The sequence below is a fragment of the Ictidomys tridecemlineatus genome, chromosome 11, assembly GCF_052094955.1.
Source record: "Ictidomys tridecemlineatus isolate mIctTri1 chromosome 11, mIctTri1.hap1, whole genome shotgun sequence".
Lineage (NCBI taxonomy): Eukaryota > Metazoa > Chordata > Mammalia > Rodentia > Sciuridae > Ictidomys > Ictidomys tridecemlineatus.
This window is the reverse complement of record NC_135487.1, coordinates 76,537,377-76,562,064: the sequence shown is the minus strand read 5'-3', so window position 1 is coordinate 76,562,064 and position 24,688 is coordinate 76,537,377. Positions and strand designations below refer to the sequence as shown.

At 33.6% G+C, this 24,688-nt stretch overlaps 1 protein-coding gene across 4 annotated transcripts in view; it reads right to left on the bottom strand.

The window, feature by feature from the left end:
• The window catches only part of Fnbp1l (formin binding protein 1 like), a 117,734-nt gene that overhangs the window by 47,310 nt on the left and 45,736 nt on the right, over positions 1-24,688 (bottom strand). For all 4 annotated transcript variants that reach the window (XM_040289006.2, XM_040289008.2, XM_013359734.4 and 1 more), the window contains exon 2: positions 6,715-6,830. In XM_040289006.2, the coding sequence (XP_040144940.1) occupies positions 6,715-6,830 (116 nt within the window). The remainder of the gene's footprint in view (positions 1-6,714; positions 6,831-24,688) is intronic.

The following is a 24,688-nucleotide window of genomic DNA, read 5'->3' as shown; positions in this document are numbered from 1 at the left end:
AACAGCTTGTGGTATACATATTTCATAAAACAAAACAAAATATAACATGTTATTTCACACATTTCCCAGCTTCACTGCAGTTAAGCAGGACCACATGGTCAATTCTATTTAATGGCTGAGAGCTCTGGAGAGCCACCAGGCTGAAGGATTCAAGGCTGTGGTTTAGAACTCTGTGGTTCCCTCATTCTCTGCTGAAGCAACTCTGAAGGTCTCGAGATGCACTGAAAGAATAAAGCCACCAACCCATCAAAATAAAAGTGGGTTCTGACTGTGTTTCAGATATGTTTTTTTCTGTGACTTCACTGTAGCCCAAGCCTATAACAGCTTGACTGTGTTCAATCCCTTATTTAATTCAATATGAATAAAAGATATCAACAAATAAAAACATTATATTTGGGGCCAATAAGTTTAAAGTCCTAAATTAGCTCAACTGGGGCCCCCAATTACTTACAGCCAAGAATCTTCTCTCATAGAATAGAAAATTAAACATAAAAAAACTCCACATTAAAAAGAATAAAGCTGAACCCTCACCTTATACTGTGTGTAATCACTCTAACTGCATCAGAGACCTAAACTACAAAACTTTTAGAAAACAACATAGGATAAAGCTTCGTGAAATTGAATTTAACTAGGATTTACAGGATAAGACACAAAAAACAAAGGCAAAGACAAAATGGATTACAATGAAATTTAAAACTTCTGTGTAAAGAACACAATTAACACAGTGAAAGATGACCTAAATAATGAAATAAATTAATTGCAAATTACAAATCTGACAAGAGGTTAAAAATCCAGAATATATAAAGAACCTCTAAAACTCAACAACAACCCAACTAAATGCAAGTATTTGCATAAACATTTCTCCAAAGGCATACTTGTTGCCAATATGCATATAAAAATATGCTCAAAAATCACTAATCACAAGGATAATGCAAATAAGAACCATAATAAGGTATCACTTCATATCCATCAGGACAACTACTATGAAAACGGAAAATTACAAATGTTGTTGGCAAGGATGTGAAAATATTGGTGTCCTTGTACACTGTTGGTGGTAATGTAAAATGGTACAGTTACTATCAAAAACTGTATAGCAATTTCTGAAACAATTAATATAGAATTACTGTATAACCCCACAGCTCTACTTCTGGGTAGATACTCAGAAAATTGCAAACAGGATTTTAAAAAGATATCTATACACCTTACTTCACAGAAAGCAATAATAACAATAACCAAAAGGTGAAACAACACAAATTTTCATCAATTGATAAACATTTATTTGGATAAATAAAATGTAATATATACAAACAATGGAATATTATTTAGCCTTTAAAAAGAAAAAATGCTACAATATGAAAAATGTTAGCAAATGGTACAACATACATAATTGAGGACATTATGCTAAATAAAACAAAGCAGTTATAAAAACACAAATACTATATGGCTCCACTTCTATAAGGGACTTGGAGTAGTCAAATTGACAGAAGGTAAAATGATGTCTGTCAATCATTAAGGGAGATAGAAATGGGAATTTATTAATTAATGGGAAGAGTTTCAGTTTTGCAAGATGAGAAGAGTTAAGAGGATACATGAGGTGATGCTTGTACAACGATGTGAATGTGTTTAATATCACTGAATTATCCACTTAAAATAATTAATATAGTAAATTTTAATGTTACTACTTTTGTCACAATTTTTAAAACACACTGAAAAAAGGTCATGATCCCATAAAGTAGTATACATTATAACAAATTCTTATGTATGTTGTTTAAAGGGACATGTTTCATTCTCAATTTTCTCTCTCTCCCAGTGTTAGATACTGAATAGACAGATAATTAGAAGAAATAAAAGAACTTAAATATTCATGCATGAAAGACCTAAGGTAAGAAAATCAAATAAACTTTAATAGATGTAAAGGTACATAAATTGGGTTTTTTTGTTTTGGTTTTGTTTTAAAAAAACAAGCCAGTCCCTAGTTCTACCTTATTTTCAACATGTCCAGAGTCCAGTGTACATAAAATACATTGAATGTGGGCTATCGGTATAAGTATCAGCTCCACAGTATATAAAGAATGAAGTCAACAAACAATTCAACATTATTTAGCATATAATGGGCAAAACAGTATAGTTTTTAGGAAACTGCAGATCTTTTAGAATATTTTTCAGGTGTTAAAGATAGGAAAGAAAGAAAAAATACCTGTTCAATTTAAACTAAGAAAGGAGATTGCCACCACAGATTTAAGTATTATAGTTTTCAATCTCAGTGGCTTACGAGGCTGAGACAGGAGGATCACAAGTTCAGGCCAGCCTCAGCAATTTAATGAGGCCCTAAGCCAACTTAGTGAGACCCTGTCTCAAAATAAAAAAATAAAATAAAAATAAAAGGGCTGAGGATATGGCTCAGTGATTAAGCATCCTTGGATTCAATCCCTGGACAAAACAAAGTATTATGCTTTTCAGAGAAACTTTGTTCAGCAACTTAATAACTTATTTTCTTTATGTTAGAGTCATAAGAGAACTACATAATACCTTCATACCCCAATATTCAAAAATATTTGCATAAAACAAATTTAATAAGCAGTTAAATCTGTCTGATTTGCCTATTAATACACATGGGGACACTAAAACATATATTCTACCTGATTTTGGCCTTTAAATCCTCTTTACTGAAATGTTCATTATCACAATATTCAAACAACAGGCTTGAATTTCTTTTTCTTTTCTCCCACACTACCCCTCTGCAGTGGAGTCTAAACCCAGTTGGCCTCTACCACAGAGCCACACCTCCAGCCCTTTTTATTTTGAGACAGAGTCTGATAAATTGCTTTAGCATTTATAGCACTTTAGCAGAAGGACTTGGAATTCTTCAGCCCCGGCATTCTGAGTCTTTTGGATTATAGGCCTACACCACCATGCCCAGCTTCTTCACTTCTTCCTTCCTTCCTTCCTTTTTTTCCCTCTAGGATCTCATGCATGCTAAGCAAGTAGCTCTAACACCAAGCTACTTCCCCAGCCCTTTTTAAAATTTTTATTCTGAGACAAGATTTCACTAAGTTGCCCAGGCTGGCCTTGAACTTGCAATATTCCTGCCTCAGCTTTCAAACAGCTTGGATTATAGATATGTGTGATTGTTTTCTTTATTATGAGCTTTCTGTTTTACATGTTAGATTCTGCTTAGATCATTTAATCTTAAAAATACCATTTTAAAATATCAGAAATATGTGCAGCAATTTTTGTCAGGATAGATGAGCCTGAGTTTCTTTATCATTAAAATGGTAAAGTTCATGAATCATTCCACAAAAGTGTACCAATGAATGCCTATGATAAGGCATGGACTCTTCATTTGTTAGAAATACAATGATGACAAAAATCATCAAATGCTTGTGAAGATTAGATAAGAGACCAGTTTATGTAAAACAAAAGTGACACTCCACCTAACTGTTGCAAATTTAAGTTAGTAGTCTCGTGGATAATTAAGATAGGGAAGAAGAGAGCCATCTTTTTAGGTATAACAAAAAAATGAGATTAATTGGAGCTTCAAGACACACAAAAAAGTATAATAGGAACAGAAATCAATGATCAAAAAACAAAATAAGTTTTAAAAAGTCAACAGCTAAAACATACCAATGATAACTATATGAAGACCACTTCAAATATACCTAGAAAAAGTAGTTATCTACTAAATCATCAAGAGAAAAATACCTAACAGAGTTAAGGAGAATATTAAAGGCAAAAATTAGAAGGAACTAAAGTAACATTATGCTATCTCTAACTCTACTAACAGGTTTTAAAAATAATAAATGTAAAAAGTATTTATATTAACTCATCATAATTAAAAAAATAATTTCTAAATAAAGTCTAAAAATCCTAAGTATGTATAATCTTTCCCTTAAGAAGGAAATGAAAATAAGTAGGGCTTCTTGAAAGTGTTGTTTGTTTAAAGAAACTTTACTAATGAGAAAAGCATTTTCTTGAAAGAAAGGACTTCTAAATTATTAATGCTTTTTTACATATCCTTATGGGAAAATACACAGACCTAAATTTGTAAAGGATATAGTTCAATTTATACAGTTATAAGTGTTACGTTATAAATAGATGTGTTGGAAAGAATATGTTATGTAGATTTTAGATAATTATTGTCTGTAACATAACTCTTTAAAAATCCAGATATACTAGACATTGGTGTTATAATTCTCAACACAGATCTATTAATTTTCTCTATGGTGAGACAATAAATGCAATATTAAGAGCTGAGATGCAGCAGCCACATTTGAATCTAGCTAGTTCTTTGTTAACCTCTTTGTACACCTCAGTTTCCTAATCTATAAAACAGTACTGAAACCTCATTGGGTTTTTAGGAAAATGAAATGTGTTAATAGGTGTAAGTACGGTAAATGCTCAGAATAGTGCTGATACACTAAGTACTAGATTGTGAATACCAGAAAAATGCCTGCCCTGTGCCAATCACTGAAATAAGGAGAGAACAGAACCAACAAAAATCCCTTCACCTTGTAACATTTTTATTTTAGTGGAGAGATTATATTCTGGAGTTAAGAAGTAAAATTTATTTAGGTAGCAAATCACCTAATCCAGATATGTACTTAGGAAGAAGGAGTAATATGACTAGTGGAAACTGAATGAAAAAGTTTCCATAGGATCCAATTCTATAAAAAAAGGTATTCTAAACCCCAAAATTGGACTGGGTATATAAATTAGTGGTGGAGTGTTTCCCTAGCATGTACAAGGGCCTGAGTTCCATTCTTGGCACTGCAAAAACAATAGCAATGATAATATTAATGACTAATTTCTGTTGTTCATATATCTTTGTAAACCAAAAAAAAAAAATACTACATGACTTGAAGTCATCATTTAGCATCAATAAAAATGGACATGATTAATTGTCTGTCTCCAAATGTAGTTATGTACTTTATTTACTCTCATCCTCAAACCAATTCCAAAAGTCAATCAGTATCAAAAAAGTTAAACCAAAGCCATCAAAATACAAGAACACAAGAATAAAGAAGAAAACAATCTCAGGAGCATCAAAAACTAACTGAAAATATTAAGTCTTGCAATATATTTAAAATGTAACACTTAATATCCTAAATAAAATTATTACATAGCAAAAAAAATTGCCTAACTAAGCAGTACTTTTTTCCTACTAAATATGAAATTAATCTCTGGGTAGCAAAAATAATGGGAGTTAACCAAAAGAATTTTTCCTATTAAAGAGGAGGAAATAAACAAGGCAAACCTCTTTCCTTGGAACAAAACATACTATAAACAGCAGCTGATAATTCAATCATTTACAAGGTATCCATCAAAAGCAACAAATTTCAATGTTGGGGGAAGGGAATGAGCAGATAGGAGCTTTCATTAAATAAACCTCCTAACTTTTCCTTACTCAAGTACCTCAACATTGTCCAAGAATCATGGCCTTTTGAGAATCACTGTTATTGAAAGTCACTGTGCTGCATTCCTTAAAAGATGCAAATCACTAATCTATAGCATCTGTACATAACAATAAATTCACTTTCTTATTGAAAAATTATATTTTTTTATAACATAACTCAGTTCTTGCCACTTCAATTAAGTAGTGATCAAATCCTGCTTTTTGCAGTAAGTGAAAATGATAATGGTTCTTTTCAGTCTCAAAACAAATAGAGGTAAACAAATCTGTCATTTGATTTTATGAGTCCTGTTACTCTAGCAAAACAATGGCCATCAAGAAACCTTTGAGGTCCTAATTATCCTGAACAATATTATTTATTCCACAGTGAAGTTTTATACATTATCAATTTGCATTGATATCATTCTTCTCTAGAATGTAGGGGCTGAAGGTAAAACATCTGAAGTTAAGGGAGTAGAAAGAATGGTACAAAATAGACCCTGAGACTAAAGCAAACAAGAGCCAAAAGATGGAGATAAATTTTTTCCCTGAATCAAATGTTACTGGACTCTTTAGTCATGTGTGCCTGTTTAGGTTAGAATTTTTTTTCACTGATAATTTGTAGAGTTCTAACCACTATAGTTAAATCCTATAGTCTAGCCTCAGACTTTAAGCAATATTATTATTTAATAAGTTCTAGCAAAGCTGTTAAATTGTGATCTAACACTAATGGTTTTACTGTTTTAGCAAAATTTTAAGATAAATTGCATTTAAGACTAAAATTTTAATTAAACTTTGTCTTGTAACACACATTTCTTTTTTTTTTTTTTTTGGTTGTTCAAAACATTACAAAGCTCTTGACATATCATATTTCATACATTAGATTCAAGTATTTCAAAATCATTTTTCCTCAGTAAAATATACCCGAAAAGAGAAACTCAGCTCACCATATACTCAATTTCCAAGTCTCAAAAATTCTGAAGAAATGTCCAATGCTTTAGATACATTATAAAAGCAAAAAGTTATAGAGGAATAAAAATGCAAAACACAGAATAAAATCCAGGACACTCCCCCCTGCTGGCATTCAGTCCCTGATTTTAGAATTTTAAATATCTTTTTGCAATGAAAACTATTCACAATTGAGCCAGCCAATATTCCTTGAGCAATGATTTGATTAAATCAAAATTGAAACAAACCAATTATCTAATTCAATCTAATTCTGATAAAAAATATTGAATTTAAGCTATGGAACACCATATTTACATAGTATTAATCTACTTAACACACAATTTCATTTCTAAGAACTGAAAAATAAATTAACTTACCTCAATTGTTTTGCATAGTTCTGTTCAATTTCTATCCTCTCTTTAACAAATTTGGCATATCTTTCCAAGAAGTCAATTCCCCATTGTGTATGCTTGTCTAAGCTGTCGAACTGATCCTACAGAAGGAAAATGAAAAAGCACTGACAAAGTCTGAATTTAATGCACAAATATTTTAACCAGCTTCTGATATTTGTACAGACAAACAATGAGGTATAAAAGGAAAAACATTACCCTTTAAGCCTACAAATAGGGGCTGGGGTTGTGGTTCAGAGGAAAGAGCACTCACCTAGCATGCTTGAGGCACTGGGTTCAATCCTCAGCACCACATAAAAATAAAATAAAGGTATTGTGTACACCTACAACTTAAAAAAAAAATGTTAAAAAAAAAGACCTACAAATAGGTTTCTAAGCAAAAGGTCATGCTACTTTATTCCAAAATGCTTTTTTACCAACACAGTTCACCCCAGTTTCAATACTCTACCCTGATCATCTTTTTTGCAATTAATTTTTATTTCCTTTGAGATTCAACTCAAGCATTACACCCGTCCAGAAAACAGTCCTAAACTCTCTTGACTGGGATAAATGGTTTCTCTAGGTCCCCAAGATCCCCAAAATTACTATCTTATGTTCTTGCTATGCCATATTGAGGGCAGGAATCACTTATTATTCAACTCGGAATTCTCAAGGCCTAAACACCATGCTCAGCACCACTTAGGCACTCAATGAAGAACTGTTGAGCTGAATAAAATCATATATACCTGGGTTCAAATTTTAAGATTAGCCATTCACAGGATATTTCAGGTTGGGCAAGTTTTTCAAGGGTCTTTGAACTTTTTTGCATCTTAAAGTATACATCCATCACTCAATTCATAGGACTGTGGCAATGTCAAGTGTTCTAAACTGCAGTAAACTTGACACTAACACATTGTACAGTATCATTGTCCTATAAGACTCTTTCAATCCTCAAACATATTTTCTTTCATCTGCAGCCAGAGACACAAACAATTTCCTTCCTTTAAGGATAATCTCCAAATTAACTGATAACTTGGAGAACTCTCTTACACACACATACCAAAAGTCTACAATATATTTCAATATTATCCCTTGATATTTCCAAGATGTCAAAAATTGCCTGGTGTTTAACCATGTTTGCTACTTACAAATTCATCATCTCCTTTCCATTTTATCTTTTTCCATACTATATCATTTTAAATTCTACTAAAAGTGGAGTCTATCTAAACAGCAGAGATATAATTCATCAACTGATCATAGTTTATTATTATTATTCTATTCTTCCAAGCCACTTTCTAATTATTATTTGGCTTCTAAATCAGATTTGAATACAGCAAGAAAATGAACTGCTGAGTAAATTCTGTCTGCATGATATGTTCCATCATAAATTGGAATTCTCTTTCAAACTGAAAAACTCTCAACAAAATACAATTCCAAAGAGAATCCTCTGAAATATAAACAATCTTTGCTCATTTTTCCAAATTGCTTCAAAGCTCCTCTTCCCATTAGTTTTATCATCAAATTCTAGGCAACACTTCTTCATCTTTTAGAAAAAAACTTCAAATTTTTTATTACAAGTCCCATGTTAAAAAACAAACTAAATAAATGCCTCAATTATATGTATGATTATTTATAAATTAATTGATATACTATTTTTTATAATTTTGAAATCTATATCTCCTCTAGCACTTATTATTTTTTGTAATTTTTAATAATTGTTTTTTAGTTATAGATGGACACAATATCTTTATTTTATTTTTATGTGATGCCTCATGCATGCTAGGCGAGCGTTCTACCTCTGAGCCACTACTCCAGCCCCTACTGTTTGTAATCTTGAGGGCTGCCATTCTAACTGGTGTGAGATGAATATCTCGGTGTACTCTGAATTTGTATTTATCCACTTGCTAACAATGTTGAACAATTTTTTCATATATTTCTCATCCATCTGTAGTTCTTCATTTGTCCATTTATTATTTGGGTTATTTGTTTTTATTGGTGTTAAGTTTTTTGAGTACTTTATATATTCTAGATACATAACTTCTCTTTTTTGGGGAGTGGTACTAGGGATTGAACCCTGGGGCACTTAACTCCTCTTTTGTTTTGTTTAAATTTAGAGAAAAGGTCTTGCTAAATTGCCCATGCTAGCTTTGAACTCACAATCCTCCTGCCTTAGCCTCTTGTGCCACTAGGATTACAGGCGTGTCACTGCTCGCAGCCCTAAAACTTCTGTCAGAAGAGTAGCAAGCAAACATTTTCTTATAGGATCTCTATTTACTTTATTAATTGCTTCCTTTAGTGCAGAGGGCTTTTTAATTTGCTATCTCGTATAGAGCCTTGGCATTATTTCCTGAGCTTTAGGGGTCCAACAGAGAAAGTTGTTGCCTGCACCTATATGTTGGAGTGTTGACCCTATTGTTCTCTTCTAGAGTTGCATAGTTTCTGGTCTAAACTGTAGGTCTTTAATCCATTTTGAGTTGACTTTCATACACAGTAGGAGACAAGATCCCTCACTTTACATATGAATAATCAATCTTCCCAGCACATTTTAATAAAAGGCTATCTTTTCTCTAGTATGTTTTTGGCATCTTCATCAAGGATCAGATGACTATACCTGGGTGTGTTTGTATCTGTCTTCTATTCTGTTTCACTGGTCTATGTCTACTTTTATGCCAATACCATGCAGTTTTAATTACTATAGTTCTATAATATAATTTGAAGTCAATTACTGTGATGGCTCTAGGACTGCTTTTTTGGCTTTGAATTGCTTTGGCTATTCCGGGTCTTTTATTCTTCTAAATAAATTTTATGACTGTTTTTTTTTCCAATTCTGAAAAGAATGTTACTGGTATTTTGATAGGGGTTGCATTGGATCTGTACAATGCTTTGGGTAGTATGGTATTTAAATAATACTAACTCTGTCCAACTGTGATCATGGGTGGGTCTTTCTATTTCTTGTCTCCAATTTCTTTCTTCAATGTTCTATAGTTTTCATTGTACAGATCTTTATCTTTCATCTCCTTGGTTAGATTTATTCCAAGGATTTTTCTGTGAATGAGACTGTTTTCTTTCTTAGGAGATTCATTATTTGTATATAAGAAAGCTATTGATTTTTTTGTACTAGGGATTGAACTCAGGGACACTTGACCGCTGAGCCATATCCCCAGCCCTGTTTTGTATTTTTATTTAGAGACAGGGTCTCATTGAGTTCCTTAGTGCCTCACATTTGCTGAAGTTGGCTTTGAACTTATGATCCTCCTGCCTCAGCCTCTCCAGCCACAGGGATTACAGTCTTGTGCCACTGTGCCCAGTTAGAAAGCTATTGACTTTTGTATGCTGATTTTGTAACCTGCTACTCTGCTGAATTTATTACAACCAGCAGTAAATTTTAAGTAGGGGATCATATGGTATCACTGCAAACAGTGATAATTTGGTTTCTTCCTTTCCTATTAATTGCTCTAACTGGAATATCTAGTACTATCTTATATAGGAATGGTAAGAGTAGACATCATTGTCTTTTTCCAAATTTTAAAGAAAATGCTTCCAGTTTTTCTCCATTCCCTATGATATTGGCTTTGGGTTTACAATACATGGCCTTTATGATGTTCAAGTAATTTCCTTTGATCACTATTTTTTATTATTTTTATCATAAATGGGCACTAAATTTTGTTGAAGGCTTTCTCTGCATCTATTTTGATGACCAAGTGATTTTTGTCATTATCCTATTTATATAATGAATTATATGTACTGATTTGCATATGTTAAACCACCCTTACATCCCTGGGATAAAACACACTTGGTCATGCTGTATAAGCTTCTTAATATACTGTTGAATATGATTTGCTAATATTTTATTAAGGATTTTTGCATCCACATTCATGGAGGTTGGTCTGTAATATTCTGTCATGTGTCTCTATCTGGTTTTGCTATGAGGGTGATACTGGCTTCAAAGAATGAATTTGGAAGTGATTATCCCTTTCTATTTCATGGAATAACTTAAGGACCGTGAGTATTAGTTCTTCTTTAAAGGTCTGGCAGAATTCAGCTGAGAATCCACCTGGTCCTCGCTTTCTTTGTTGGAAAGCTTTTTATTATTGCTTCTATCTCATTGAGAATTATTAGTCTAAGTTTGCTATATCTTCTTGATTCAACTTTGGCAATTCATAGATATTTAGAAATGTGTCTATCTTACAGGACTTTTCAATTTATTGGTGTATAAATTTTAAAATAATCTCTAATGATGTTCTGGGTTTCTGTGGTGTCTGTGGTGATTTCTCTTTTTTCATCTCTAATTTTATTTATTTGAGTTTCTCTCTTCTACTTGATTAGTTAGGCTAAGGGCTTATAGATTTTGTTTAATCTTTAAAGAACCAATTTCATTGAGCATGTGCACTTTTTTTTAATTCTCAAATTTCATTGATTTGGGCTCTGAACTCGTTTCCTTCCTTTTATGGGTTTCGGAAGTAGTTTGTTCTTGTTTTTCAAGGGTCTCAAGATGCATTATTGGACTGTTTACTTGAGATAGCTTTCTGACTTTCCTATGTAGGCACTCATAGCTATAAACATTCTTCTTAGAACCTGCCTTTATGGTGTCACAGAGGTTCTGGTATGTTCTATAACTTCAAAAAATTCTTAAAATTTCTCCCCTAATTTCATCTATCATCCAAACATCATTCAAAAGTGTACTGTGCCGGGTGCAACTACATACATCTGTAATCCCTGTGGCTTAGGAGGCTGAGACAGAAGGATCACAAGTTCAAGGCCAGCCTCAGCAAATCCATGACCCCCTAAGCAACTTAATGAGACCCTGTCTCAAAATGTGGTTTAAAAAAAAAAAAGAAATGGAGCTAGGCTTCTTCACAACAAAGGAACCAATCAAGAACATGAAGAGAGAGCCTATAGAATGGGAGAATATCTTTGCCACCTGCACCTCAGAGCATTAATCAACACAGCTCATACTTCCACACTCAGTTCATACCTCAAGAAGAAAGGAAAAGATAATCAGTTAGGCACACAGCAAACACATAAGCTCACTGACTATTATGTCTACCATAGTGGGAAAGACTCCTTAATTTATTAACTTTTCACCAAGACCCCCTCCTCCTTTTCTTTCTGTTCTTGTTGTTTTCTTTGCTTTATGTTTTTGGTACTTTATATTTGGCTTTTATTTTATTTGAATGCATACTGACCAATTCAAGGACACCTATACATATACATGTCTGTCTGTTTCTATTTATTTCTAGCCTCTTTTTTTCCCAAGGTGTTGTTTTCCCATGCTATGTATTTTGAGGGTTAGAGTTTCTGATTAGCACATTTTGATTTTTTTTTTTTTGGTATAGTCTTTGCACTCCTCTATTTTCCTATTCTTCCTCTCTCTTTTTACTATTCCTGACAGCCAAGTTCCATTCTCTCTCCTCCCTTATATTTTTACTTTTATTTTTCTTCCTCTTTCTCATTAATAACATATCCTAAGTCACGAATGACTTTGCCCCATTCATCCTTTGAAACTGCAAATGCTTTTCTACCTTTCCATGTCTTCTTCTTGACTCGTAGTCAATTCTATCCTTCATAACTCTTAATACTAATTGATAGACATAACGTCTGACCCTAGCACCAATGTCACAGCTATAATTAATATGGCAGAAGTCGTAGCACTTATTGTTTGATTTCATTCAAGACATAATTCATGATTATATACTCTTTTTACTGGTGGAAATTGCTGATCCTACTATTTCTGCATATTGTACCAATTAACACTGTAGATATCAAAAGAGGAACTAAATACCTGTCTACTGTTATATACTGTTTGCAGATATTGTTGCTATCAATGAGCTCCTCCCCAATCTGTGTGACGTACCAGTAACCCAAAGGGCCACTGTGAACTCGAAAGGCAGAAACTCTGCAGCTTCAGATTCATCCAGATAGATGGATAGACAAACAATATGAATAAGCAGCAAAACAAACCATCCCAAACAATACAGAATACCTCAATAACATCCTCCATCAACACCACAGTGAAAGAATGTCAGAAATAGAATTCATAAAGTTCATGGTTAAACTGATCTACAAGTTAAATGTTGATGTAAGAAATGAAATCAGAGAAAACATAAGAAGTGAAAGAATACTTCAATAAAATTAGTCAGAAATCCTCAAAATGAAGGATTCGATAAACCAAATTAAATCTTCACTGGAAAGCATCACCAGCAGACTAGACCACTTGGAAGACAAGAGTTTCAGGCAATGAAGACAAAATATATAATGTTAAAAATAATATTGAGTACAGAGAAAAGTCATTAAGAAACCATGCACAGAACTTCCAAGAAATATGAGATACCATGAAAAGACCAAATATATAAGATTTATCATTATAGATGAAGGCTCAGAAATACAAACCAAAGGAATACATGATTTTTTTCAATGAAATATTATCTGAACATTCCCAAACCTGAAGAATGAGATGGAAAATCAAATACAAGAGGCACATAGTACTCCAGATACACAAAATCACAACAGATTGACACCAAGACACACTGCTACAGAATGCCTAACATACAGACCAAGGACAGAATTTTAAAGGCAACCACAGAAAAATGACAGTTCACATTTACAAAGAAATCAATCTAGATCTCAACTGATTTCTTGAAGCAGACACTCAAAGTGAGGAGGTCTTAGAATACAATAATACCATGCTCTGGAAAAAAAAAAAAAAAAAAAAAAGGATGCCAACCAAAATACTATACCCAGCAATATTAAGCTTCAGAATTGACAATGAAATAAAAACCTTCCATGATAAACAAAAGTTAAAAGAATTCACAATTAGAAAGCATGTACTATAAAACATATTCAACATGACATTTCATGAAGAAAAAAATGAAAAATAAAAATAAAAACTAGCAAAAGGAAGAACTACATTAAAATAATAGTCAACCAAAGGATTAACTAACTCAAATTAAAAACCATAAATAAATCAAAATGACAGGGAATAAAAATCTCAACAGTAACACTGAATGTAAATGGGCTAAACTCATCAATCAAAAGACAAAGGCTGGCAGTTTGGAATTAAAAAACAAGGCCCAAGGGCTGGGGTTGTGGCTCAAGCGGTAACACACTCACTTGGCATGTGTGGGGTGCTGGGTTTGATCCTCAGCACTACAAAAAAATAAAATAAAGATGTTGTGTCTACCGAAAACTGAAAAATATTTTTAAAATTCTCTCTCTCTTTCTCTCAAGGAAAAAAAAAACACACAAGGCCCAATAATATGCTGTCTCCAAGATATTCATCTCATGGGCAAAGATATTCAGAGACTGAAGGTAAAAAGATGGGTAAAAACGTATCATTGTTTTTAATATCAACAAGATATAATAATCAAATATTTATGCCCCAAACAATGGAGCATCTACATACAAACAAACTCATCAATTTCAAGAATCAAACAGACCAAAAACACAATAATCTTGGGTAACTTTAATATGCTTTGCTCATCACTGGATAGATCCTCCAAACAAAAACTAAAAAGCTATAAAACTAAAAAATACAATTCATTTGGACTTATAGAATATTTCATCCATCAATGACTAAATACACTTTCTTCTCAGAAGCACATGGATCATTCTCTAAAATAGACCATATCTCAGGCCACAAAGCAACTCATTGCAGACACAAAAAAGAGATAATACCTTGTATTCTATCAGATCATAATGGAATGAAATTAGAAATCAATGATAAAATATAGAAGCCACTCTAACACATAGAGTCTAAATAACAGGCTACTGCATGACCAATGCATAGCAGAAGAAATCAGGGATAAAATCAAAACATACTTAAGAGGTAAATGAGAATAGCAACAAAACATCAACATCTCCAGAACACTCTAAAGGCAGTTCTAAGAGGACAGTTCACTGCATTGAGCTCATTCATTAAAACAACTGAAAGTCACCAAATTACCATAACATTACATTTCAAAGCCCTAAAAAAAGATCAACACAAAAAGCAGAAGATGGGAAATAATTAAAATCAGAGCCTAAATCAACGAAACAATAACTACAAAAAATTTTTAAAAATCAACCACACAGCCAGGCATGGTAGCACACCCCTGTAATCCCAGCAGCTCGGGAGGCTGAGGCAGAAGGACCACAAGTTCAAAGCTAGCTTCAGCAACTGAAAGGCACTAAGCAATTCAATGAGACTCTGTCTCTAAGTAAAATACAAAAAAGGCTGGGGATGTGGCTGAGTGGTCCTAAGTTCACTCCCCGGTACCCTCCTCCAAACACACACACACACACACACACACACACACACACACACACACACACACACACAGAGAAACAAAAACTTGTTCTTTGAAAAAGTAATAAAAATTGATAACCCCTTAGCCAACCTAAAAGAGAAATAAATCCTAATCACTAAAATTCATGATGAAAAAGAAAATATCACAACTGACACTACTGAAGGCTGATAATCAGAAACTATTTTGAAAATTTATACTCAAATAAAATAGAAAATCTTGAAGATATCGACAAATTTCTAGAAACATATGACCTACCCAAATTGAATAAGAACACAGAAATTATAAACAGGTCAATTTCAAGAAATAAAATTGAGGACATCATCAAACTACTAACAAGAAAGAAAAGCCTGGAACCAGACGGATTCTCAGCAGAGTTCTATCAGACATTCAAAGAAGAACTTACACCAATACTCCTCAAATTATGCCATAAAAAAGGAGGGAATCCTTCCAAACTCATCTTATGAAGCTAGTACCAAAACCAGACAAAGATTCATCAAGAAAAGGAAACTTTAGAGGGCTGGGTGGTGGTTCAGTGGTACAGCGCTTGCCTAGCATATGTGAGGCGCTGGGTTTGATTCTCAGCACCACATATAAATAAATTAAAAAATAAAAATCCATTGACAACTAAAAATATATTTAAAAAAAAAAGGAAACTTCAGACCAATATCCCTGATGAACACAAATACAAAAAAAAATCATAATAAAGGACTGGCAAATTACATTCAAGAATGTATTAAAAAGATAGTGCACCCAATCAAGTGAGGCTTATCTCAGGAATACAAGGCTGGTTCAACATAGGGCAATCAATAAACATAATTCATCACATCAATAGACTTAAAGACAAGAATCACATGATTGTCTTAATATATCCAAAAAAAGCACTTGACAAAATCCAGCATACATTCATGCTCAAAACACTGGGAAAACTAGGGATAGTAGGAACTTACCTCAACATTGTAAAAGCTATATATATTAAACCCAAAGCCAGTATCATTCCAAATGTAGAAAAATTAAAAGCATTCCCTCTAAAAACTAGAAAAGGGGCCTGGGACTGTAGCGAAGTGGTAGAACACTTGCCTAAGCATGTGTGAAACACTGGGTTTGATTCTCAGTACTTCATATAAATAAATAAAATGTTCACTGACAACTTAAAAAAAAAATTTAAAAAAAACTAGAACAAGAGCTCAAATCATCCCTATTTGCCAATGACGTGATTTTATATTTACAAGACCCAAAAAACTCCACTAGAAAACTTGTATAACTCAAACAAATTCAGCAAAGTAGCAGGATATAAAATTAACACCCATAAATCAATTGCATTCCTATACACCAATGACAAATCAACTGAAAGAGCAATCAGGAAAATTCCATTCACAATACCCTCACTCCCCGCCCCCCCCCCCAAAAAAAAATACTTGGGAATCAAGAGGTGAAAGACCTCTATTAAAAAAGAAATTGAAGAAGACCTTAGAAGAGGGAAAGATCTCCCATGTTCTTGGATAGGCAGAATTAATATTGTCAAAATGACCATACTACCAAAACTGCTATACAGATTTAATGCAATTCCTATAAAAATTCCAATGACATTCTTCACAGAAATAGAAAAGGCACTCAAGAAATTCATTTGGAAAACTAAGAGTCCCAGAATAGCCAAAGCAATCCTAGTGAGAACAGCAAGCATCCTAATACCAGACTTAAATTATACTATGGAGCTAAAGAAACAAAAATGGCATGGTATTGGCACCAAAACAGACCTGAAGACCAATGAAACAGAATATAAGACACAGAAACAAACCCATAGAAATACAGTTATCTCATACTAGACAAAGGTGCCACAGAATACATTGGAGAAAAGATAGCCTCTTCAACAAATGGTGCTAGGAAAACTGGAAATCCATATGTAGCAGAATGAAATTTAACCTCTACCTCTCACCCTGCACAAAACTCAACTCAAGTGGATCAAGGACCTAGGTAGGCATTAGACCAGAAGCCCTGTGACTACTAGAAGAAAATGTGGGCACAACTCTCCATTATGTTGGCTTAGGAACTGACTTCCTCAACAAGACTCCTAAAGCATAAGAAATTTTTAAAAAAAAATCAAGAATCAATAAATGGGGGCTGGGGTTGCAGCTCAGTGGTACAGTGCTTGCCCAGCACATGTGAGGCACTGGGTTCAATCCTCAGCACCACATAAAAATAAATAAATAGAATAAAAAGTTATTATAAGAAAAGACTAAATGGAACAATATAAAACTAATAAGCTTTTTTTAATTTGTTATAATTAGTTATACATGACAGCAGAATGCATTTCAATTCATTGCACACAAACGGAGCAAAACTTTTCATTTCTCTGGTGATACAGGATGTAGTTGCACCATAAGGTAGTCATACACATACCTAGCATAATGATGTTCATCTCATTACACCATCTTTCCTGCCCCCATGCTTCCTCCCATTCCCTCCCTCCCCTTTGCCCAACATTCCTCCGTTCTCTGCGCCCCCAGCCCACACACACCCCATTATGGACCAACATCCACTTATCAAGACAACATCTGGCCTTCGGTGTTTGGGGATTGACTTACTTCACTTTGCATGATATTCTCTAACTCCATCCATTTACCTGCAAATGCCATAATTTATTCTCTTTTAATTCTGAATAATATTCCATTGTGTATATATACCATTCTTTATCCATTCATCTGTTGAAGGGCATTTAGGTTGGTTCCACAGTTTAGCCATTGTGAATTGAGCTGCTATGAACATTAATATGGCTGTGTCACTACAATATGTTGATTTTAAGTCCTTTGGGTATAGACTGAGGAGTAAGATCGCTGGGTCAAATGGTGGTTGCTTCCAAGTTTTCCAAGGAATCACCATACTGCATTCCATAGTGGTTGCACCAATTTGCAGTGCCATCAGAAATGTATGAGTGCACCTCTAAAAAGCTTTCTCATAGCAAAGGAAACAATCAAGAATGTGAAGAGAGAGCCTAGAGAATGGCAGAAAATCTTTGCCATTTGCACCTCCGAAAGAGCATCTAATCTCCAGAACATACAAAGAACTCAAAAAACTTAACACCAAAAAAACAACCCAATCAATAAAAGTGCAAAGGAACTGAACAGGCATAACACAGAAGAAATATGATTGGTCAAATGGTATATTAAAAAAACATTCAACAGGGCTGGGGATGTTGCTCAAGCGGTAGCGTGCTTGCCTGGCATGTGTGCGGCCCGGGTTCGATCCTCAGCACCACATGCAAAACAAAGATGTTGTGTCCGCCGAGAACTAAAAAAAAAATAAATATTAAAATATTCTCTTTCTCTCTCTCTTTCTCTCCTCTCTTCTCTCTTTAAAAAAAAATTCAACATCTCTAGCATTAGAGAAATGCAAATTAAAACTACAATAAGATTTCATCTCACTCCAGTCAGAATGGCAATTATCAAGAATACAAGTAACAATAACATTGGTGAGGATGTGGGAGAAAAGGTACACTTCACACATTGCTGGTGGGAATACATATTGGTGCAACAACTCTGAAAAGCAGTATGGAGATTCCCCAGAAAACTTGGAATGGAACCACCATTTGACCCAGTTGTCCTGCTCCTCAGTCTATACAGCCACATCAATGTTTATAACAGCTCAATTCACAATAGCTAAGGAAACAAACCCTTCAGCAGATGAATGGATTAAAAAAGTAGTATATATACAAAATTGAATATTACTCATCTATAAAGAAGAATGAAATTATGGCATTTGCTGGTAAATGGATGGATCTGGAGACTATCATGCTAAGTGAAATAAACCAATCCCAAAAAACCAAAGGCCAAGTGTTCTCAGATGTGTGGGTGCTAACACACAATAGTGGAGGATTGGGGAGAAGGGAGAACAGAAGTTCATTGGATTAGAAGGGAGAATACAAGTTCACTGGACAAAGGTGAATGAAGGGAAGGGAGAGAGGATATGAATCAGAAAGACAGTAGAATGAATTGGACATACATTTCCTATATTACCATATGAATATATGACCAGTGAAATTCTACATCATGTACAAGTTTAAGAATGGGATCCTAGGGCTGGGGTTGTGGCTCAGAGGTACAGCACTCCCCTACCATGTGTGAGGACCTGGGTTCGATCTTCAGTACCACATATAAATAAATAAAATAAAGATATTAAACAAAAATGGTATCTCAATTAGAATAAGTCATACTCCATGTATGTATATAAAAATACAGTCTACTGTACATCTAAAAACAAATGAGAGGGGAAAAAACAGTGGCCATATTTCAAATAATCTCAAGAATTCCTTGGGGATGGTCACCTTCTAGCCCATTTGATTATTCTAGCCCATTGTATTTCTTCTGTTAAAAAAAAAATTACATTTTCCTCCAATATTAAAATGAAAAGCAGCAGTCTGGCCATTTCTCCTTATTTGCCTGTGCTTACATTATCATATGTATTATCTTTAATCCATGGTTTCTTCTAAATACTAGTAAAGTGTTTGTTTTTTTCAGATAATACATAAATAGAATGTCTAAGATTTTTTTTTCCCTCCTTATATTATGGGATCATTTTGTGTGCTCTCCTTTGAAGATTCCTGCTTTAAATAATGTGTTATCCTTTATCTGTCTTGTAGAAGCCACTACTCCTCTACTGATGTGTTCTTATTGGTTTTTTTTTTTTTTAAAGAGAGAGAGAGACAGGGGAGAAAGAGAGAGAGAATTTTTTAATATTTATTTTTTAGTTCTCGGTGGACACAACATCTTTGTACGTGGTGCTGAGGATCGAACCCGGGCCGCACGCATGCCAGGCGAGCACGCTACCACTTGAGCCACATCCCCAGCCCCTCTTATTGGTTTTTTTGTGGTTGTTTTGTTGTTGTTTTTCCATCTCTGGTACCTATACAGAAAACTCCCTAATTCCGTATGTCACCTCCCAAATTAAATAATCCCTTACATCAATTTTATGATCTTTCAATATTTCTAAAGAAAAATTAAATTACCTGAAGGATTTACTATGTAAGACCTCATTTAGACTGTTTAAAAAAACTAAATATCATTTATAAAGTCATTTATGCTATAATTCCACCAAATAGAACTGTGGACTATATCTATGCATTACCTCTCCAAAAAGTATTTTTAGAGTTTTTTACCATAAAAATTGCATAAAAGGTGAAATAATCAAAATATTAAGAAAACACAACCAATTTTTATTTCTCAATTACTAAAGCTTAGTTAAGTTACAAGCTATAAAATCTATTTGGGTACAGTTCTTTTAAAATTTTAAATTTAGTTTTCTATTAGCAAATAAAACTGCCATATATGGACATACTTCTTAATTGTTAACATTGATTTAAAATGTTCAAAATAGTACTGGATAACTAACTATACAAGTAGAGAATGTAAGAGAAGGCAATGACTGGGTTAAGTATATTTGCCTTTAGTTTTATAATACTTTGAATATAAACAGATCCCAAATAAAAGCCAATTTTAAAAAATAGGAAAAAGCTTTAAAAGACTGCAAAGAGGTAAAATATATATAAGTCTGTCTACAAGTGAAACAAAGTCTCTGCTTTGCAACCACTGAACCAAGGGAGAAAAGGATCAATGGGGAAAGGACCTCTAAAAGACAAGTCTTAAAACAGAACAATTAAAATATTATCATATAATCATATGGTGAGGGTTTCCTTTTTACCTCAGTAAATCTACAGGCTATAAATAATATTTCATGTTGTCAGATTTAAGTATTAAAAATAATACGTAAATACAACATTCTTTTTTAAGGTAAATTTTGCTTAATTGATTTAATGGAACATCTGGATTTCCAACTGCAATGTATTAAGAAATTACATAAATATGAGCCTGGTACAGTGGTGCACATTAATAATCCCAGCTACTTAAGAGGCTGAGATAAGAAGATCACAAGTTTAAAGTCAGGGGTGCTGGAGCTGGAGCTCAGTGGCAAAGCACTTGCCTAGTATGGGTTCGATCCTTAGCACCACACAAAAATAATTAAAAGTATTCTGTCTAAAACAAAAAATTTTAAAAACAAACAAACAAAAGACCCTGTCATAAAATTTAAAAAGGGCTGAGAATGTAGCTCAGTAGTAAAAGCACCTGTTGGTTCAATCCCTAGCACCAAAATAAATTTTTTTAAAAAAAGAATAATGTAAATATCAAACTATATACACTCAAAGTTGAACATTTTAAATTTTGAAAGAAAACAAACTAATTTAGCAACATTCACATATAAATACTAAAAAGGCAAAGTAAATAGAGATACAAACAAAATTCATACTTGAAAAGTTAAAATATTCAAATAATGTTTATTTTAAATTCTGTAATCTTGATGGATATTTTACTGGAGTCATCTTTAAGCAGAACTCCAAACACAAGATCTATTATAAAGAAGCAAAGTAACCTCGATCATAAAGTTGGTCCTCTAACTGAATCCACTGATATCAGATCACCATGTAAAAGTTTATTTTTCACTGTTAGATGCCAGTTTTCAATCAAGCAATTGAATAGATTCATTTCTCAGAATGATTTAAATATACTCAGAAACAATAAATGTTAAACCAAAAAAAAAGAAATTAAAAAAAATGAACTTTAACCTGGTGCATAAAAGGTACTGAATTGCTGACTGAATAATCATTCTATTTGTATAGTACTTTGGAATTTACAGTGTTTTCACATATACTACCAAATGTCACCCACAAAACCTTACTGACAGTGAGGACATTTTACAAATGTGAAAAGTAGATTTCTGAAATTAAGAAATTCACCCAATATTTTCACTCCAAAAATCATTTTCTTACTACTGTAATACATCATTATTTAGTTAAATTTAGTGATTAATGTTTACTAGTAAACAGTGGTTCAAAATCTTTCATTTTGATACATAAGGAAACTGATGATGTTTAATTGACTTGTCCACAGCTAATAACTAAAATAGGATGGGATTAAATTACCTCTTACAGTTTCTACTGGTTCTCTATTCTAAGTATCCAAATGTGTAATTGTTGTGAATAATGGTATGTCTTTCACCAGAGAAGAAATGCAAGGCTGGAAAAAAAAAAAATCTGTTGGTCACTTGGAAACTTTAACAATCAGCACAAATTCAAAAATCTCAATATTAGAAATTGCCCAATTCAAACACATATTCAGAGCTTTAACTGATTATAACATTCCTGGTAAGACATCATTCTGCCTTTCTTTAATGGTCATTCCATTAAAAGGTCAAAACAAGAAGTATCAGAAAAGATGGTTGGGAAAGGAGGAATAATTTCTACAAAAGGAATAACTTCTACAAAATAAAGTGCAAAGTTCTTAAATTAAAATATAAGAATCAAAGTCTTATATGTTCAAAGGCAATACCAGCTGGTCTCCACTGGTTTACTATGAGCCAGTAAAAAAAAAAAAAAAAAAAAAATACCCAATTATGGAAAAGGTTGGGGAAAGGATAAAGACAACTAAAAAAGTGAAAATAAGCAGTTATTCTGAAAATATTCGTGGATTAGAAATAAAGACTACTAAGTCATCCAAAGGGGCACTTTATTATCTCTTGCCTATTCTCTCCACCTTTAGCACTGTTCTTATTTCAGATTACTAGTTGAGTCCAACTTCTTCATTTCTTTACCTTCTTCTCTCACTTCATTTTCCAACACATTCCTGCTGACCAGAGTTTCTGAGAAATGAATCGTTCCATTAGTGGTGTGCCCTAAATTAAATCTTACTCTTGCAAAGCTAAACTCAAGAAAGCTCTTATTATGTTTCCTTCAGTCATTCTCTTTCTGATTTTGTAAAATATTTATCGTATTTACTTGGGAATATTAGGAATATTTTCTAAAGCTGGCATCAGCACAATCTTAAATGGCCACACTATGTAGTTTAACTCAAATGAATTATGTGTTGCCCCAACGTTCTACTATTATAGTAATGTGAGTTAATATTACCTTTACTCAATCCTTAACTTTTATCTATACAATATCTTTAATGTAACTTAAAAAGTAACTGTCAAAAAAAAAAAATGTCCAAAGTGTTCTTGTGTTGTTTTGTTTTTGGTAGCAGCTATTGAACTCAGGGGCACTCAACCATTGGGCCACATCTGTATTTTATTCAGAAGCAGGGTCTCACTGAATTGCTTGGTGCCTTGCCATTGCTGAGGCTGACTTTGAACTCCAGATTTTCCTGCCTCGGCCTCCCAAGCATGCGCCACTATGCCTGGCTAAAACATGTCCAAAGTTTTTTAGAAATCACTATTTAATATTTAAATTTTGTTCTTCTAGTTACTTTTATACAGCCTTGCATCCAAATGAAGCTCAAAAAAAGCACTTCTGGTAAAGAACCAAAGAACACCATCATTTAAAGACAACTTCCTTCACTAAAAAGTAGAATAATGATTTTGCTGTCCTAGTTTGGGCTTATTCTATGGCTCTTGATTTTCTGCCAATGTTTCTCCAGCACTTCTGCATACCAAACTACTACTGAAAACATTTGCAAAAATCTAACACAACTGATTTGTCTCCCTCCTTAATTCATATGGACTGCAGAAACTTTTTCTTTAAATCTCACGGAGCTGAGAAACCAGTTACAATTCAAAGTCAATCAATATCTACTTCAAAGTAAGCTGAAGTATATTATATGTTTTGTTTTGTGTTTTTTTTTTTTTTTTTTAGTTGTAGATAGTCACAATACCTTTATTTTTATGTGGTGCTAAGGATTGAAACCAGTGCCTCATACATGAGAGGCAAGCGCTCCACTCTTTTCTTGCTTTTTGAAAGAGAGATTAAAAGTTGTACATTTGGGAAACTCATCAGATATCCTTTAAACTCTTTAAGTTTTGTTTTTTGTTTGTTTGTATTTTTGGTAGCAGGGATTGAACTCGGGGGAACTCAGCAACTGAGCCACATCCCCAGCCTTGTTTTGTATTTTATTTAGAGACAGGGTCTTCACTGAGTTGCTTAGCACCTCGCTAAATTGCTGAGGCTGACTTTGAACTCACCTCCTCTTCAGCCTCCCACTGGGATTACAGGCCTGCACTATGGCACCTGCTTAAGTAAATTTTAAATTAAGCTCATGGTGACTTCAAATGATCCCTACAACTTTTTTTTTTTTTTAACTACTCTCCTTCATTCTACCTCATCAACTAGCTCCCACTGTCCTCTCTATTGTGTTTAGCAACAACTGCAATATGACCCTCCCACCCCATCCCACTCCACCCCCATAAAATAATTCAAGAACCTCATTCTTAGATGGATAGCCCTGTCAATTCATTTTCTCCAAAATTCCAGTCCAATAATATTTTGGCCCCACAGAAACCACAATCCACGGAATCTCACACATTATTACTATCCCTTAACTACTCCTGTTTTCATTTCCACACTTACACATCTTGGATTCCAAGTCATCATTATAATCACTCCTTGCAAATATGTTCACTGTCCTTGTCCTCTGACACTGCCAAATTTAAACCCTGATCTTATATCCAATTTTTCACCAATCCTTTCTTCAAGCTGCTGAAGAAAGAGAAAGAAAGGAAGGGAGAGAGGGAAAGGAAGGAGAGAGGGAAAAAGAATAAGTGGTCATACTTTGAAATTTGTATGTATTAAATAGGTCTTTAATGCTGCTTAGCCCAAGTCTAATAACTATTCCTTTATCCTAGCCAACTATCTCATACCT